Raw genomic sequence first — 15,677 nt, forward strand, 5'->3', positions numbered from 1 at the left:
CTGAATATTGATAACTTTGTGGTCACCCTTTTGGTCACAATTTTCCCCACTTTATGGAGGAATAAGCCCCTTCTCTCTTGCTCTTCTAATTCCATTTTCGCCTCCATTTTTAGTACTTATTCCACAGACCAGAGAACAATGGTGTACATACTTGATGTCGAAAGCCCTTCTCTTCATTAATCTATTTAAGCTGGCATGAGAATTTATAGTTAGCCAAGCAGGACTAGCTTATTTTATCATAAAATTCTTGTAGTAGTGAAACTGTGACGTAAGTATTGCTGTTATGTCAATTTTTCAAAGCTCTTTGAAGGCTTAGTGACTTATACAAGGTCACACAGCCAGTAAATTATTTAGCCACGATTCAAATTCAACCCTGGGTTCAACCAGACACGTCTTCCCATTTCGCAGTCATTCTAGTTAACCCATGGATATAGTAATCAATAAGGACCTTCAGTCACCTTCTGATTCTTTTCAGCATGTTAACAACATAGTGTTATGGTTTAGTAGATTAGCGATAGCTCTCAGGTTGTCTCAGATTTGCCATTTTTCCCCTTATGTCTCATCACAGAATATCCTACATCATCCCTTAAAATGTCACTTTCTTCTGGTCCCTTCACATCATGATACTGACATATTTTTTTATCTGTTCTCGGATCAATCTAGTTAAAATTCCCCTTAGTAGGGGCTGGCCCCGTGGCCGAGTGGTTAAGTTCGCGCGCTCCGCTGCAGGCGGCCCAGTGTTTCGTTGGTTCGAATCCTGGGCGCGGACATGGCACTGCTCATCAGACCACGCTGAGGCAGCGTCCCACATGCCACAACTAGAAGAACCCACAACGAAGAATACACAACTATGTACCGGGGGGCTTTGGGGAGAAAAAGGAAAAAAATAAAATCTGTAAAAAAAAAAAAAAAAAAAAAAAATTCCCCTTAGTAGATTACCCAGCACTTTCCAAACAGCCTCTCCTTGTGAAAGAAAAACGCTGCTCTCATTTCATACCTGATTAACCCAGGGCGGTGTGGGTGGGCACCCCTAGAGCGGGGTTTATCTTTCCTCCCAAAAGACCCCAAGTTCCCAGTGTGAGCCGGTCGAGTGTCTGTGATTGTTTCATCGTGATTAAGATCTGAATCTACCCTGTTACAACTCTTCAGATAGGGAGCAGCGTGGGGCAAGAAAATCAGATGAAATCTGTCTAGAATTTTGTTTCTTCTTGACGGAAGCTTTGATCTCTGAGTGAAATTAACGAGTCGCTGCGGTGTTTTAATAGAAGGGCCATCTTCGTGGATGCTGCGCTCTTCTGATGATAATCAGTATGCGTAGAGTGAAAGGGAGTCGTGTTTGGGTTCCGTGCTGGAAATCTCCTGCCATCACCAAACCCGCCAGTGATGATGTCATTAAACTCAGCTCCTGTTTCACATTCTGACTGATATTTCTTTCCTTCTCTCGACCAGTTAGAGCTGAAGCCTCAAGGCCGAATGCTAATGAACGCAAGATACTTTCTGGAAATGAGTGGCAAGTGACATTTCTTCTTCCTCTTTGGGGCTGAGGAGGGCATACCCCTTCTCCTCGTGTGCAAGTGATTTCACTTTTGCAATAGCCTAGAAAAGAATTAGGAGAAAATGGAAGCACAAAGAATTTTCTTAAAACTCCCAGTGGTGCTCAAATATTAGTTGAAAATACACTATTGTGGCCAGATAAACACAGAAATATGAAACATGTAGCATGAGTTTCTAAATTGTGTGAACTCATATGCCCAGTGCTTTTCAGTTTGGGAATTTACTGTAAATACAAAAGGCTCTGTTTTGTGTGTTGCTGTGTGTACACCCACTATCTATGCATAAATGACAGGATATAAAAAGCTATCACACCAGCAGTGGAATACAAAATAAATAAGAAACCAATAAATATTTTCCATAACGCCACTGGCAAAATACTAATGCTTCAAGTTAGTCACCTCAAATCCTTTTAGGAACAAGGAAGGAAAAAATGCATTGCTAAAGAGTTTCGGTTCCATGTCATATACAGACATTGGTCACAGAAGGTACATCGCTGAGCAGTTTGCTCGGTGCCTGTGACAGCCTGTCAGTTCCTTCTGTTGCATTTATATTCTGTTGTCAAAGTGCTGTTTAAACGAGTCACATGCTGCTACTCATAAAATCCTAAAGCTCGGAATGGATATGTGGACTGCCTGACAATAAACTGCCATTTTTTCCTAAGTTAGTTTTACTACCAAGAAGCAAGTTTTAATTAGAGATTTATGGTGTTTTCTGGGACTTTGCTTAACATATACAATTCCTTTGGGTCCGGCTTCAAATAAATACACTGGAAAAGCCTATTATGAAATAATAGGCAACTTGAACACTCACCAGATATTTGATGGTATTGAGGCATTGTTATTAATTTTTTAGGTGTTATGATAGTATTGTGGTTATGTTTTTTTTAAGAAGAGTCCTTATCTTGGAGATGCATACTGAAATATTTATAGATAATATGATACCATGAATTTGCTTCCAAAAAACCCATTAGCATGGGGTGGAGGGAGTGCATGGGGTATATTGAAAGAGAGTGGCTATGGATTGGTAATTGTTGAAGCTGGATGATTGGTACTGGGAAATTGATTATGATATTTGCTCAACTTTTGTATATATTTGAAATTTTCCATAATACAGCTTTTTTTTTAAAGAAAAAGAATTCCTAAGGAGGGAAAAATACAATCTGAACTTTTCTTCTTTTTTCTCGTTGAAGCTGAAGATATATAGTACATGTCATTGTACTATTTTTCAGTCAGTCAAAATCATATAGCGGGATTGTAGGACAGCTGAATAACTGGGTTTGCATAGAAAGTGAAAGTACTGGCCTAAATGATAATACCAATAGTGCTTAATTCCTCAAATAAGAGAAAGTCTCTCTTCCCATTAGTTCAAAACACGGCCCAATGCAAATTCAAGAAAGTCCTCCATGCATCGGAATGCAAATGTTTTTGGTAAATGGTTTAAAGATCACTGCTTTGGAAAACCACTTCATGGACATTCATCCTATTACCATGGAACTTAAATTTTGTCTTAGAATGAGAGAGCAAATCCAGGTGGAGCAAAAACAATGATATTTTCACAAACAATAATTACACAAGCCTGGGAATTTGTTTTTAGGAATAAAACTTTGTAGTATTTAAAATATTTATATCTAGACCCAAATCAAGATTCTACCTCAATTTTTACATATCAAAAAACCCTAATATATTTAACAAGCAATATTATGGAGCAATCCAACTAGAAAATTCCTTATTGATGACAAGAAGTATAGGATAAGGATATCATTCAATTTTAAGAATGTTTATTATTGCATATAAGAAATAGTTTTCTGAAGGATTCAGAAAACCAAAATATGAGTTCTTACACTCAAGGAACTTAAGCCCCTATTGGAGAGGTGGTACAGATGAAACAGTTAGAGGAAAATTAAATCCTAAACCACAACGAAGAGATCAGTATGGGTTGCCTTCATTCCAGAAAATTCCATTCTGTGGACATTGAAGGATAGGAAGAGTTGAGATTTGCAAAGAAGAGGGATAACCTTCTAGGAGGAAAAAAAGTAGTCTTGAGCAAAAATATGAGTGGACAGAGGACTGTGAGAAGACCTCTCTAGGTAGATCAGGGGCCTCTGCTAAAATCAGAATGAAGAATCAAAGACAGATGCTGGAGGGCTTAGAAGCCCGACAAGAGGAGTGTGTAGGCTTGGCAAAGTCATCAACAGGGAGTCACTGTTGTGTTCTTGAGCAGGACGTGATGTGATGAAAACCATGTTTGAGGGAAGTTGCTTAGAATGGAATGTGGAACAGATGTGGGAAGGAAAATAGGCTGGATATGGGAGAACCCATAAAATTTCAGTTACGCAATGGAGAGGTGATGAGAATCTGGTCTAGGGGTATGGTTATGGGAAGGGAATAAAAGAAAGAGTCCAAAAGAAAAGAAAGTAAGGCAAGATTTCATGACAGTTTGGGGGAACGGGTGGGCGCATTATCAGTACATAGATGAGGTGCTTCATAATTCTTTATAAATCGAAGTTGAATAAACAGAAAAAAATGATATCTCTTAAAATAGCTCTGCTGGGAAAATTATAATAGGAGTGGTAGAAATGGGAGACATGGAAAGAGAAGGCAAATGAGTAGGGAATCCGGAATTCAATCATGGAAAACATTTAAGATAATATCATGTTCCCTGAACCCCACTTTAGTGGGAGCCTCCATTCTTCTCTGCTCCACTCTGCTCTGCGGGGAAGTAAATGACTCATTGCTCTTCACATGCAAATCACTCCATTCTTTCTCTTTTAAAATCCCATTCCTTGATTTCTGTGCTGGAATCACTTTTTCTCTTCTTCTTCTGCTCTCTTACTGTCACTCTTGGTGGCTTCAGTGTTCACTATCACTGTCTGATACCCCCACTTCATATTTTCACACCTTCCTATATCTTTCTTTAGCCCTTCAGTAACCTCCAATCCCCCCCACAGGTCATCACTCAGAATTCTCTGCCATCAAGCACTCAGAGTCGGACCTTTCTCTCTCAGAGCTCATCTTCCTTCCCTGTCAATTCTCCCTCTCACCCAATAAGTACTAGACTTTACCCTAATCTAGTTTCTTTCACATCCATTTATTAGCCCACTGCTGGCATTAACTACCTCCCTGCCTGGACCCATGATAAGCACTTGCCATGCTCTGCTCTCATGAGCACCCTCTTCTGCCACAGATGTTCTGACCTTCAAACCTTGCATTCTCCTCTCTCCTCCAAGGCTCTGCTAGAAAAACTCATCCAGCTGAGTCTGTTACAAACTGATGCTGCTAGATAATGTTCCTATGTTTCAGACTCACGTGGTTGACCTCTTAATAGACCTCTCCAACTAGATTTTCTATGAGTACTGAAATTCAGCTTGTCCAAAATTACACTTACCATTTTCACCAGCATCCTAATTCCTTTTGTATTCACTGTCTTAATTATAACTCTATGCATCCCAAAACCTGGGAGTAATTTTTATAGCCTCCTTTTCCTTCACCTCCCACATCAATCCATCAGTTATTTCTGCCCATGTTGTCTACTCAATATTTTTCAATTTTATCCTCTGTTTATGTCATCATTACCTCTTCTTGAATCCCAGTCGTTCTCCTATGCGGCTGCCAGAATGAACTATGTAAAGCCCCATTGTGAACATGTCATGCCTCTCTTCCTCCCTTTGCTCCCTTTGCTCCTGTCGCTTTGCCTCCAGCCTTTCAGTGTTTGCAAATTATCTACAGGAAAACGTACAGACTGGTCTGATACCTGCCCATCTTCTCGATGTGACCACTGATATTTTCTGCTTCATACTCCACATTCTAGCAATACTGCATCCTGAGATACCCTCTCTCTGCACCCTTGCTCATTCTCTTCCTTCTAAAGAGAACACCTCTTGCTTTTCCCCACCATACCTTCTCCCACATATTGGTAGAGGTTACTTATCTTTCAGAACCTAGCTCAGAAATCATCTCTGCTAGTACCTTCCTTGCCCAACTTTCCTCTGTTTCTCACCTCTACCTGCCTATACCTGCCTTAGCTGGTGTAGTTTCCTGAATTCCATGGTCCCATACCATCCTGTGAATACTTCTGTTCTGACATTTACTACCTTAATTGTCTTTCCTTCTGGACTCTAACTTCCTTGCAGGAAAGCAATGGTTGAAGCACATCTTATTTGTCTCTTTAACTCCAGCACCAGGTTGCATGGTAGGTCCGTAGGAGGTACTCAATGAATGGTTGTTGGACTGTTCACTCGGACTCACCCTGGCATTTAGAAATTCCTTGTATTTTCTTTTAATTCCCATACAGTAGTTATTCCAAACATTCCCAGACTCCTCTGTTTCTGAGGGTATCTTATTCTTCTCTCACTCTTGGAGGTTGGCCTTGTCCCACCTATAACTGGGAGAGGCTCCATCTTCATCTCTGCACTTTAGAATGCAGCTGCTTCTTCCTGCATTCTCTTCCCGCTCTTCTGCCTCAGAGAGAGTCCCTCTCTTTCTTGGGCTCTGGGCTCTCATCCTTTGAAGCTCTGCACCACCAATCATGCTTCCTCTCTGGCATCCTCAGCCTTCAACTTTTCCTTCTCTCTTAGGTTTCCACCTCATTGCCAAGGCATAGCGAACTAAGCCATCTTCTCCAATCTTAAGAAAGTTTGTTTTTTTTAACTTTTTACCTCCATGAGTTTTTCTTTCCTCTCCTTCCCTAACACATTTCTTGAAAAAGTGGCTTATATTTATTTGACCCTGTTTCTTCACTACTCCATCAATTCTTAAACCCTGAGAGTCTGCCTTATAGTTCGACCAATGGCTTTCTCCAACGGTATGAGTCCTCAAAACAAATTTCTGTTTCCTAGCCTTCAGTTCTCTTGACATCTGTGGGTCAGTCAGTGTCGAGAACCCCATGCTTTCTTGGCTTGTCCAATGTGATACTGTTCAAGTTTTCCTCTTATTTTTTCAGCTGCCTCTTCATAGTCTCTTTTGTAATTCCTTTTCCTAGCTCCTAAAAAATATGGGTGTGCATATCTCCAAGTCCACTCAACACCATCATATACTATTCTTTGTATGAAAGCCACGTCTCCCTGACTTGACTGGTAGCCACTCAAAATTGGGGGTGACATCTCATATTTCTTTAGAACTTTCAGCATAACAATTTGTTATTAATGCCCAAGAAACATTTGTGATTTGATTGACTACAAATACGTGACAGATTAACCTAAATAAATAGATCAGGCACCATTACTGTAAAAGAAATAACCAAACATATAAAGACCAATGAGCTTATTCAGGCCAATACATAAACAGAAGAGCAAATTACTTCAGAAATAAACATAGTAAATACTGGAAGAATTCAAAGAATTCTGAGTTTTTACACATGTGTTTTCTTGTAATGATTGAAATGGTTAGAGGATAAAGGAAGTCGTAGGAAGGAGCAAGGGAATAAATTCAGTTCTAGCACTTTCTGACATCTTAAAAAATTTACCGTATTGTAGTCTTATGCACAGACTATTTTCTATGTGTATATTTTTATATTTTATATTTATACTTTAATTTATTTTTGTTATATAAATATATACATATTCATATCTGTATAGTCTGTCCTATTAAATGCATAATAGTCTGTGCATTTGACAATATATAATTTTTAATATAATTATATACATATAATTTTTTACAGTAATACAGCTGGGGTTTCCAGAATAATTCACTTCCATCTCCTGAATTTAAAAGTAATTTTATGCTTTATTAACTTCATTTCATTTCATCTGGACGAAAATAGAAATGAGTCAAATCTTACTGACAAACGACCCACTACACCAGTCACAAGTTGTAAATAGATCTCCACATTTATACCAGGAGGAAGGCGATTGCCTCAGTGACCCTAACTGTAACCCCTCATTCACCAAGCCTAGTTTATTTCCAGCCCAGTTCCAAATAAAAAGACCTATATTATCTAACCTTAAAGTATCAGGCAAAGCATTATGCCCCATCTGTGGAACTCTTTAGATGGTTATTGGGATTGCTCTTTATCTGGAAGTTTATCTGGAAGCCTGTGGACCACTGTAGAGAGGACTTGAGCCTTAAAATGCGTCCTGGGACTTGGCTGGACTCCCAGGGAGAGGTCTCCATTTCCACGGCCCCACCTTTGTCTACCCAATTCATTGCCAGCCTGGCCACTATTTGGGATACAGAAAATAAGATACCTTAGCAGGGGTTTTTGCCTCAAGTATGTTGTCAGGTCTCTGCCACTGCCTAGCCAGAATGCAAGTAACTTAGTTTAAATTTTGTTAACTCTTTATATTTGTAAATATAAGCCCCGTATTTTTGCTAAACCTCCATTTTTTGTATTTATAAAAATAAAAGAAATAGAATAAGTAATCCATGAATCTTCAAGCTATTACAGAACTACAATTCTAGGAGAGGAGTTATAATCATTGAATTCCTTGTCCCTCATTTCAGTGATGATGATAATTTTTATTTCTCTGTTGTTCACTGTGCCATCCTCTCTCGCATGCTGGAGTTTTCATCGTCGTATTTACCCATGACAGCCTTGCTGTTGTATGTTTTCACTGGGCCTGGGCTCCAGCCACGGCATCACTGGCATTCTCAGAATTCTACCAGCCGTTTGGGAAGATGGCATCTGGACATAGGGCACTGTGGACAGTGACTGCCTAAAGTACCTCCACCGATGTCCATGAGCCCACTAAGAAATGTCAATGTGATGGTTTGATGTAGATGACTAGGTAGCATCCAGGATTACCTAGACAGTAAAAAGAACTTGCAACAATTAATTAATTTCTGGCCCTTTCCACATTGACCAGTATAGCCTGTAGCTGGTGCATCTGATTTCTGCGGACATCAGGAACCAGAGCACAAACAACTTCCCAAAGTTCTTTTGCCCTTACCCACAAGTCTAGTCAGCTCCCTTCAGTCTGCTGTACTCTATCTACACCCAGATGTAAAGCATCTTGGGACCTAAAAACAATGCCGTTCCCAAGCTGCTGTCAGTAACCACATCATTCTCTAGAATTACAGGCAGAAAAGTATTTGCCACTTCCTGCCTTTTCTGGCTGACTCATCATTGAGTATGACTAGAGGAGGTTGACAAATACCTTGAAAGTTCTGACCTCTGGTTTTAAAAATTGAAAGGATAGATTAGCTCAGTCAAAGAGGAGTGAAAGATTGAGTCAATAATCCAGCTTCAGTGTTTCAGTCCTGTAATAATACACGCTATGATAATTCTGTATTATAGAATTAAGGAAAGGATCTTAGTGTTGTACCAACCTTAATAAGTACTTGGAATTTTACTGATCTTAATGCTTGTGTAATAGCTTGTCCATCTCTGTCCCTTACCCATCTCCCCGTGCTCCCCAGCCAGCCGTGACAGCCATGTCACAGAACTTTACTTTGTTCCCTGTCCTCTTCCTGCAGACACAAAGGACATGAGTGAATTTGAGACTGAAGGCTTCTTTGCTTTGCATCAGCGCCGAGGAGCCATCAAACAGGCTAAGGTCCACCACGTCAAGTGCCATGAGTTCACCGCCACCTTCTTCCCACAACCCACGTTTTGCTCTGTCTGCCATGAGTTTGTCTGGTACGTAACTTGGCATTTCCCTCCAAGCTTCGGGTTATGCATTTTGTCACATCCCCTTAATCTGCCAGGCCTGGCATGCTCCACCTTCAGGGAATGTGCTGGAAGAAGTACTACGTGGGCGTTTTCAGTGGCCGCACCTGCACTGAGAAGCCTTAAAGGGTGCAATTCTGTAAAAGCTTTTTATAATGTGGCTCCTGTAGAGCCGGGAACCCAGCCCCATCGGAAAAATGTTCCAGGGACTTTAGTTTCTGAGTAATAGGAGGCTGCTGGGAGCAAGAGGGGAGGGACAGAAGGGGTTAGATATCTTTATTGTAAGCACAGTTTTACAGTCAAAACTGCCACCACCTCGACAGCTCAGCCGTGCTGGTGTTAATGTCTGTGACAGGCAACATTTGCCACTGGAGCTAATGGGTTTAGATGTTTACGAGTCTTGTGGGTGTCTTAAAAACCCTCAGAGATGGGTTCAAGCCTCAGTAACCACATAGCAAAGGCTATGGTAGAGTGGAGACTTGAAACAACTCCTATTTCTAGTCTTACCCTCCTAGCCTCTTCATGGGTGTTCTTCCCCCTGGGCTCCTGCAGAATCCATTAACACTCAACCCCAGCTTATTAAGCAGGGTACCCAAGCTCAAACAGACTTTTGGTGGACTTCCCTCAACCTGTTTCATCTAATGACTTGAACCTCCTTCCTTTCTAATAGTGAGTAGTTACTCAGGAATGGTCTTAAGCTTGAGAATTCATTAGTTGCAAATATTCTCAGATAGTCAGAAAGAAGAAATAAAATGGTGTACAGATGTCTCTGCTCATCTGTACGGAGCTTAGTGAGACAATGAATTTTTAAGTGGAGAACATGAAAATTTGCTGCTGGGAGCTAATGATGCATTTTCGGTCAGGCATTTTCATCTCTACACATTTGTTAGGAAAGTACGCAAATGCAAGGGAATTCAACAGCTCCTCATTTATTTAATTAACCGACTTTTAACAAAGCAGTTTAAAACACAAAGCACGTATTAACGCACTTGGCAAATGATAGACCAGGGCTGCTGATCAGAAAATGCTCTGTGACAGTAGGAAGCTACGAGATCTTGTTCATCTTTTAAATGTCTGTGGTGCTGTTCTTGACTATAACTTGCGTAAAATCAAACATGTGCTTCATTGCAGGGGTCTGAACAAACAGGGCTACCAGTGTCGACGTAAGTAAGAAGGATTTCTATTGTGTCATCCTCGTTCTTTTTATTTAGTTGTCCCATAACTTCTGAATATCTTAAGCTGCAATCATTTCTTTTCAGAATGTAACGCAGCAATTCACAAGAAGTGTATTGATAAAGTTATAGCAAAGTGCACAGGATCAGCTATCAACAGCCGAGAAACCATGGTACGTCTCTAGATTCCTCTCTTGGTTTGAAATATGAAGACTTTTTCCTGGCACTAAATTCTACAGCCCACTAATTGTTTTTAATAATGCCTGAACTTGAACCCTTAAGCTTATCAATGAACATCATTCTCCCTAAAATCCTTTCCTCTTCTTTAATGATTGTTACTGAGATCCCAACCAAGGGGATGAAGAAGAAAAGCACAGTAAGAATTTTAATGACTGTACCTTTTCCAGGAGAACATAATAGAAAGTGGCCAGAAAGCATAGTTTTGATCAATTATCTGAGAACAACTCCTGTGGCATCTACAGTGAGACGTGACAGTTAAAGAGTAAATAGAAGAAAATGATTATAAAATACAGACATAAGCATTTACAAGGTTAATAAGAGATGATAGCAGGCATATTGTTCTTACATTGGGAGGCAGATATTTCTGAATGAACTTGGAGGTACATAGTCTGGGGACAAGTTTGAATTTATGCCATGGGGAAGGGAAGCTGAGCTAGCAAGCCAGGCAGCCTCCCTTCTCCCATCCTTTCCTCTTCATTCAACAAATATTGCTTGTGTATCTAATACGTGGAAGATACTATACTACATACACAATGTACAGCAGAGCACAAAACAGACCTGGTCCTGCCTTTATGGACTTTACTGTAGAGTTGGGGAAATGGATCATTAACAAATGATTGCATATGGTTTCCATTTATATTAGGCGCTGTGAAAACAGCCAACAAGCTGCCATGATGGAGAATGACCGAGTGGTCTCCTTAGACTGAAGGTCAGGGATCTCCCAAGGGAGGGAGCATCTGAGCTGGAGCTGAAGGGTGAAAGGAGCCAGCTACGTGAACAGCGCGGGGAGGGAGGCTCCAGGCAGACTGGAAGGCATGAGGGAGGCAAGAATCAGCATGTTCTAGAAACTGAAATGAGACCGTGTGGCTAGAACAGCAAGGACAAGATAGAGAATGGAACATGAAGTGGGGGAACTTGGCAGGACCTGGGTCAGGTTGGGCTCTTTTGAACCCTGAGAAAGAGGGTGGGTTTTATTTGACTTGTAGTGAAGCCCACTCTCTGACTGGTGTAAAGGAAACGGTGTGTTGAGATGTGACAGTGAAAACAGAAGTGACTGAAGGAGTCCCACCATGGGGGAAGGTTAGTGGCTTGTACCAGTGTGGGGACAGTGCAGATGGAGCAAAGCAAGCAGATTTTCAGTTAATTTCAGTGTTAGAAATGCCTAGATTTTCCAGTGGATTGGATGTGGAGAATGAAAGAGAGAGAAATAAAGATGACGCTTGAGTTTCTGTCTTGAGCACTGGGGTAGATAGCAGAACCATGACAATGTGAATAAGACTGGAGGGAGAAATCAATATTTCAGTTTGAGACAAGGTCAGTCTGAGATGCCTATGGACATCCAAGGCAGGTATCAAATGCACAATTTTAGATTAGGTTGGAAGTCACAAGAGCCAATGGACCAAATCTATAACTTTGGGAGTGGCTAGCATATAGGTGGAATTTAAAGCTGCCAAACAGATTACCTAGTGAGAAGAAAGCTCAGGACTGACCCCAAAGGAATCTAAAATTAGCTGTTGGATGGATGAGAAGGAGCTTGTCATTGAGACTGAGAACAAGGGTTCGGAGAGGACTCTTCATATACTAAGAGTATATGAAAGGGTCAAGTCCAGTACCGTTGAGATGTTGAGAAAAATGAGGGCCAACTGGAGATCTTTGCAGCCCTTGCTCAGAGAAATTTCAGAGGACTGTAGTGGTGTTGGCCTCATTGGCCAGCACTGAGGGTGACTGGAAGATGATGAAACAACCTATGTATTGGATGACTGGAGACAACCTATGTCAATATTGTCAAGAAGATTAACCATGAAGGAGATCATTGAAGTTGAACAGTAGCTGGAAGGAGGTGAGACACAGGGATGGAAATGCTCCCATAGTCAGGGAGACATGAGAGATGGAGGAAGCTGGAGAGAGAGGGACAAGCAAAGCAGTCAGTGTTGGCAAGAGGGGAAGAGGTCCAAAGTTTGTGTGGAAATGGGGACTCTGATGGATGGACAGACGGGTCATCAATTGCACCAGGAAGGGAGTAGGAGAAGATGGTTGCAGATGAAGGTAGGTTTGTAGATCGGGTGGATCTACAAACAGGCAGATGAGGGAGCTTCCCATAGACAGCTTACGTCCTCAGTGAAGTCTGAGGATTGGGGGAAGGAAGAAGAGAAGGCAGCAAGTGGCCTTGGGGATAAGGAGGATCTGTGAAATCATTCTCTTGGAGATGGGAAAGGCAATAGGTTCGCCAAGCACATTTCAAAGTCCACTTGAGTTTGAGGGGGTCCACCTGCCCAGGTGTGTGATTTTCTCCAGCAAAGGAGCGGGTACAGAGAAGGCAAATTGGTTGAGTTCTTCCACAGTAGAATTTCTTCTAGAATTGAGAGCCAGAAGGGAGTAATCTCATACTACAAGTGACTCTTCTAAGACTCAAAGAGGTTCGTTTGTCCAGGTCAACCACCTGTGAGCAGCAGAGCTGGGACTAAAGTTCAGACTTCAGTCTCCCAAGCCAATGTTTTTGTTTGTTTGAAGCAGATTACCACCTCCCCGTCTGCCCTCCTGCTCCTTGCGCTTGATGCCTCCAGCTTTCCTATAAAAATCACAAATTGTAACCATGACTGTTGATGGCTAAGGTCCAATAGAAACAGAATGAGAGCCGCAAGTCCAATTTTAAATTTTGACGTAGCCACATTAAGTAACAGAAAAAGCAACAGGGGAAGTTAGTCTTGATAATATCTTTTATTTAACCCAATCTGCCCAAGTATTATCATTTCAATATGTAATCAATATAAAAAATTAAGGAAATGTTTTACATTATTTTTTTTCATGCAAAGTCTTCAAAAGCCAGTGTGTGTTTTACACTCACAGCACATCTCCAGCCATAGCTTGAACCATCTGGGCTTGGGTTCAAGATTTGAGTAGAAGCCTTCAAATTGTTCATATTTACATGGAAACGTTTATACGAAATGAGTTCTGAAAATTATTTTTCTTAGTTGAAAACGGCTAGAGTAAGTGCCAAGCAACTTTTAAACAATTCTGAGCAGCCATTCTGAAGACCCAGTGCGGACAGAGATGCGCAGCGGGAACACTGGCTCTGTCACTGTTAAGGAATAAGAATTGTTTCATTAAAAACTTCTGCAGAGATTATAAGTCTTAGTAAATAAAACTTTTTAAACTGCACAACAATATCAGTATTCTTACCACAAACCAAACTGCCTGATTTGTTTATTGTAGTTCATGTGATAAGTTTGATTAAAGGAGAGAATTTAAACTCTGGAAAACTCTAAAAAAAATTAAAAATCCTGCAATGTATGTACCACCACCATCCTTCTCTCATCTCCCCTCTCCCCGTCCCCTACATCATCACGTTTATTTTGAGGGAGAAGAGAGAATGGGCTCTGAGTCTGACTGCCAGGCCCACAGATATCCCAGCTCACTTGATAGCTGTGTGACTTAGAGACATGTCTTACCCTCTCTGGGCTTAATCTCCTCATCTATCAAATGAGATACTAATGCAGGCTACTTCAAAGGGGGCATCTGAGATATCACATCTGTAAAAGATAACCCATGTGACATATTTGTCCATAGCATCTTGCAGAACTGTTTACCTACCTCTGGCCTCCTCGGTTCATGTGTGATAGAGGTGAAAATGCTTCTCACGTTAGGGTCTCAATCTAATAAACCTGTAGCAATGTTTCCTCTGGAGGAGGCATTCTCTAACATCTTCCAAAGGTTAAAGTACTAGTTGTGGGTTGAAAGAGCAAAAGAAATATTTATATTAAAACAAAAAGGGAAGGGCAACATTTACTCAGGTCCCATTTAAATAAATCACCCCAGCCCCCTTCCTGAAATGCTGGCCTGTCTGTGGGGATGCCTTCCCCTCCTGCTGTCTCCGGGTGACCTGATATGTGTGTCTTGCACGCTTAGCCCCTCACTGAGAAGAACTGTTGGCTGCCTGCCTTCCTTGGACGTGCCTATCAGGCTCAACAAGTGAAAATTATGGTTTAAAATACACACCATTCCAATGTTTTCATTATTCTGTCAGTTATGCTAAAGAATCTGCTAAGACATCAAAAGTTGGGAACCCAGGCGGCCGGCCCAGTGGCACAGCAGTTAAGTTTGCACGTTCTGCTTTGGTGGCCCCAGGTTCACAGGTTCAGATCCCTGGTGCAGACTTGTCAAGCCATGCTGTGGCCGGTGTCCCACATATACAGTAGAGGAGGATGGGCACGGATGTTAGCTCAAGGCCAGTCTTCCTCAGCAAAAAAGAGAAGGATTGGTGGTGGATGTTAGCTCAGGGCTAATCTTCCTCATAAAAAAGAAAATAAAAAGTTGGGAACCCCTGGACACGGGTACAGTCTCACGTTCTCCTCTTCTTTCAGTTCCACAAGGAGAGGTTCAAAATTGACATGCCGCATAGATTTAAGGTCTACAACTACAAGAGCCCCACCTTCTGTGAGCACTGTGGGACCCTGCTGTGGGGCCTGGCGAGGCAGGGCCTCAAGTGCGACGGTGAGTCTAACAGGAAGTGAGCGTGGGCCCCGATACAAGACCCCCCACGGGGCGGATGCCCAGCTGCAGTGGAGAGTGTGAGGCTGGGAGGGAGGATGTAGTCGGTTGACGTCTCCAGCCAGCCCAGACGAGCCCATGATCCTGAATGAGAAATTCCCAGGACAGTGAGCCACTGCCCTTCTTTTCCTTCCACCCCCAACACCCTGGCCCTTGTTTCCCAGATAAGTGCAAAACCGTTCAGGTTACATGTCACGGCTCCTGGCCCGCTGCCTTCTGCTATACCTAGTCCTGGGGAGAAAGGAAGACAGCATTGCTCCTCCAAGGGGTCCCCTTCCTGCCGACCTGCCCTGCAGTGTCCTCCATGTTCTGGGCCTGCCCCTCCCTGGCCCTGGCAGCTTGAGCTGTGCTGCGTCCCTGCCGCTCTCCTTGGCACCAGCAAGTCACATGCTTTCTTGCTCGAAAATTCCAAGTTGCTAAGGCAAGAACCTTTAGAAACTGAGGTGCTGTTACGCCAGGATTAGGGGGTAAAAAGTACAAAAATTGCAAGAACTGACAAAGCACTTTTGCCTCTTGAGTCAAAGTGAGAGTGGGGACAGGACCCAGATAACATGTTCGAAA

General features: G+C 42.0%; 1 protein-coding gene across 1 annotated transcript in view; it reads left to right on the forward strand.

The window, feature by feature from the left end:
- Window positions 1-15,677, forward strand: part of PRKCQ (protein kinase C theta) — a 119,923-nt gene that overhangs the window by 48,457 nt on the left and 55,789 nt on the right. Inside the window, exons 5-9 of the mRNA XM_046680114.1 lie at window positions 1,450-1,510; window positions 8,964-9,126; window positions 10,288-10,319; window positions 10,416-10,501; window positions 14,930-15,059. Coding sequence (XP_046536070.1) covers window positions 1,450-1,510; window positions 8,964-9,126; window positions 10,288-10,319; window positions 10,416-10,501; window positions 14,930-15,059 — 472 coding nt within the window. The remainder of the gene's footprint in view (window positions 1-1,449; window positions 1,511-8,963; window positions 9,127-10,287; window positions 10,320-10,415; window positions 10,502-14,929; window positions 15,060-15,677) is intronic.

This window comes from Equus quagga, chromosome 12 (genome assembly GCF_021613505.1).
Source record: "Equus quagga isolate Etosha38 chromosome 12, UCLA_HA_Equagga_1.0, whole genome shotgun sequence".
NCBI classification, from domain to species: domain Eukaryota; kingdom Metazoa; phylum Chordata; class Mammalia; order Perissodactyla; family Equidae; genus Equus; species Equus quagga.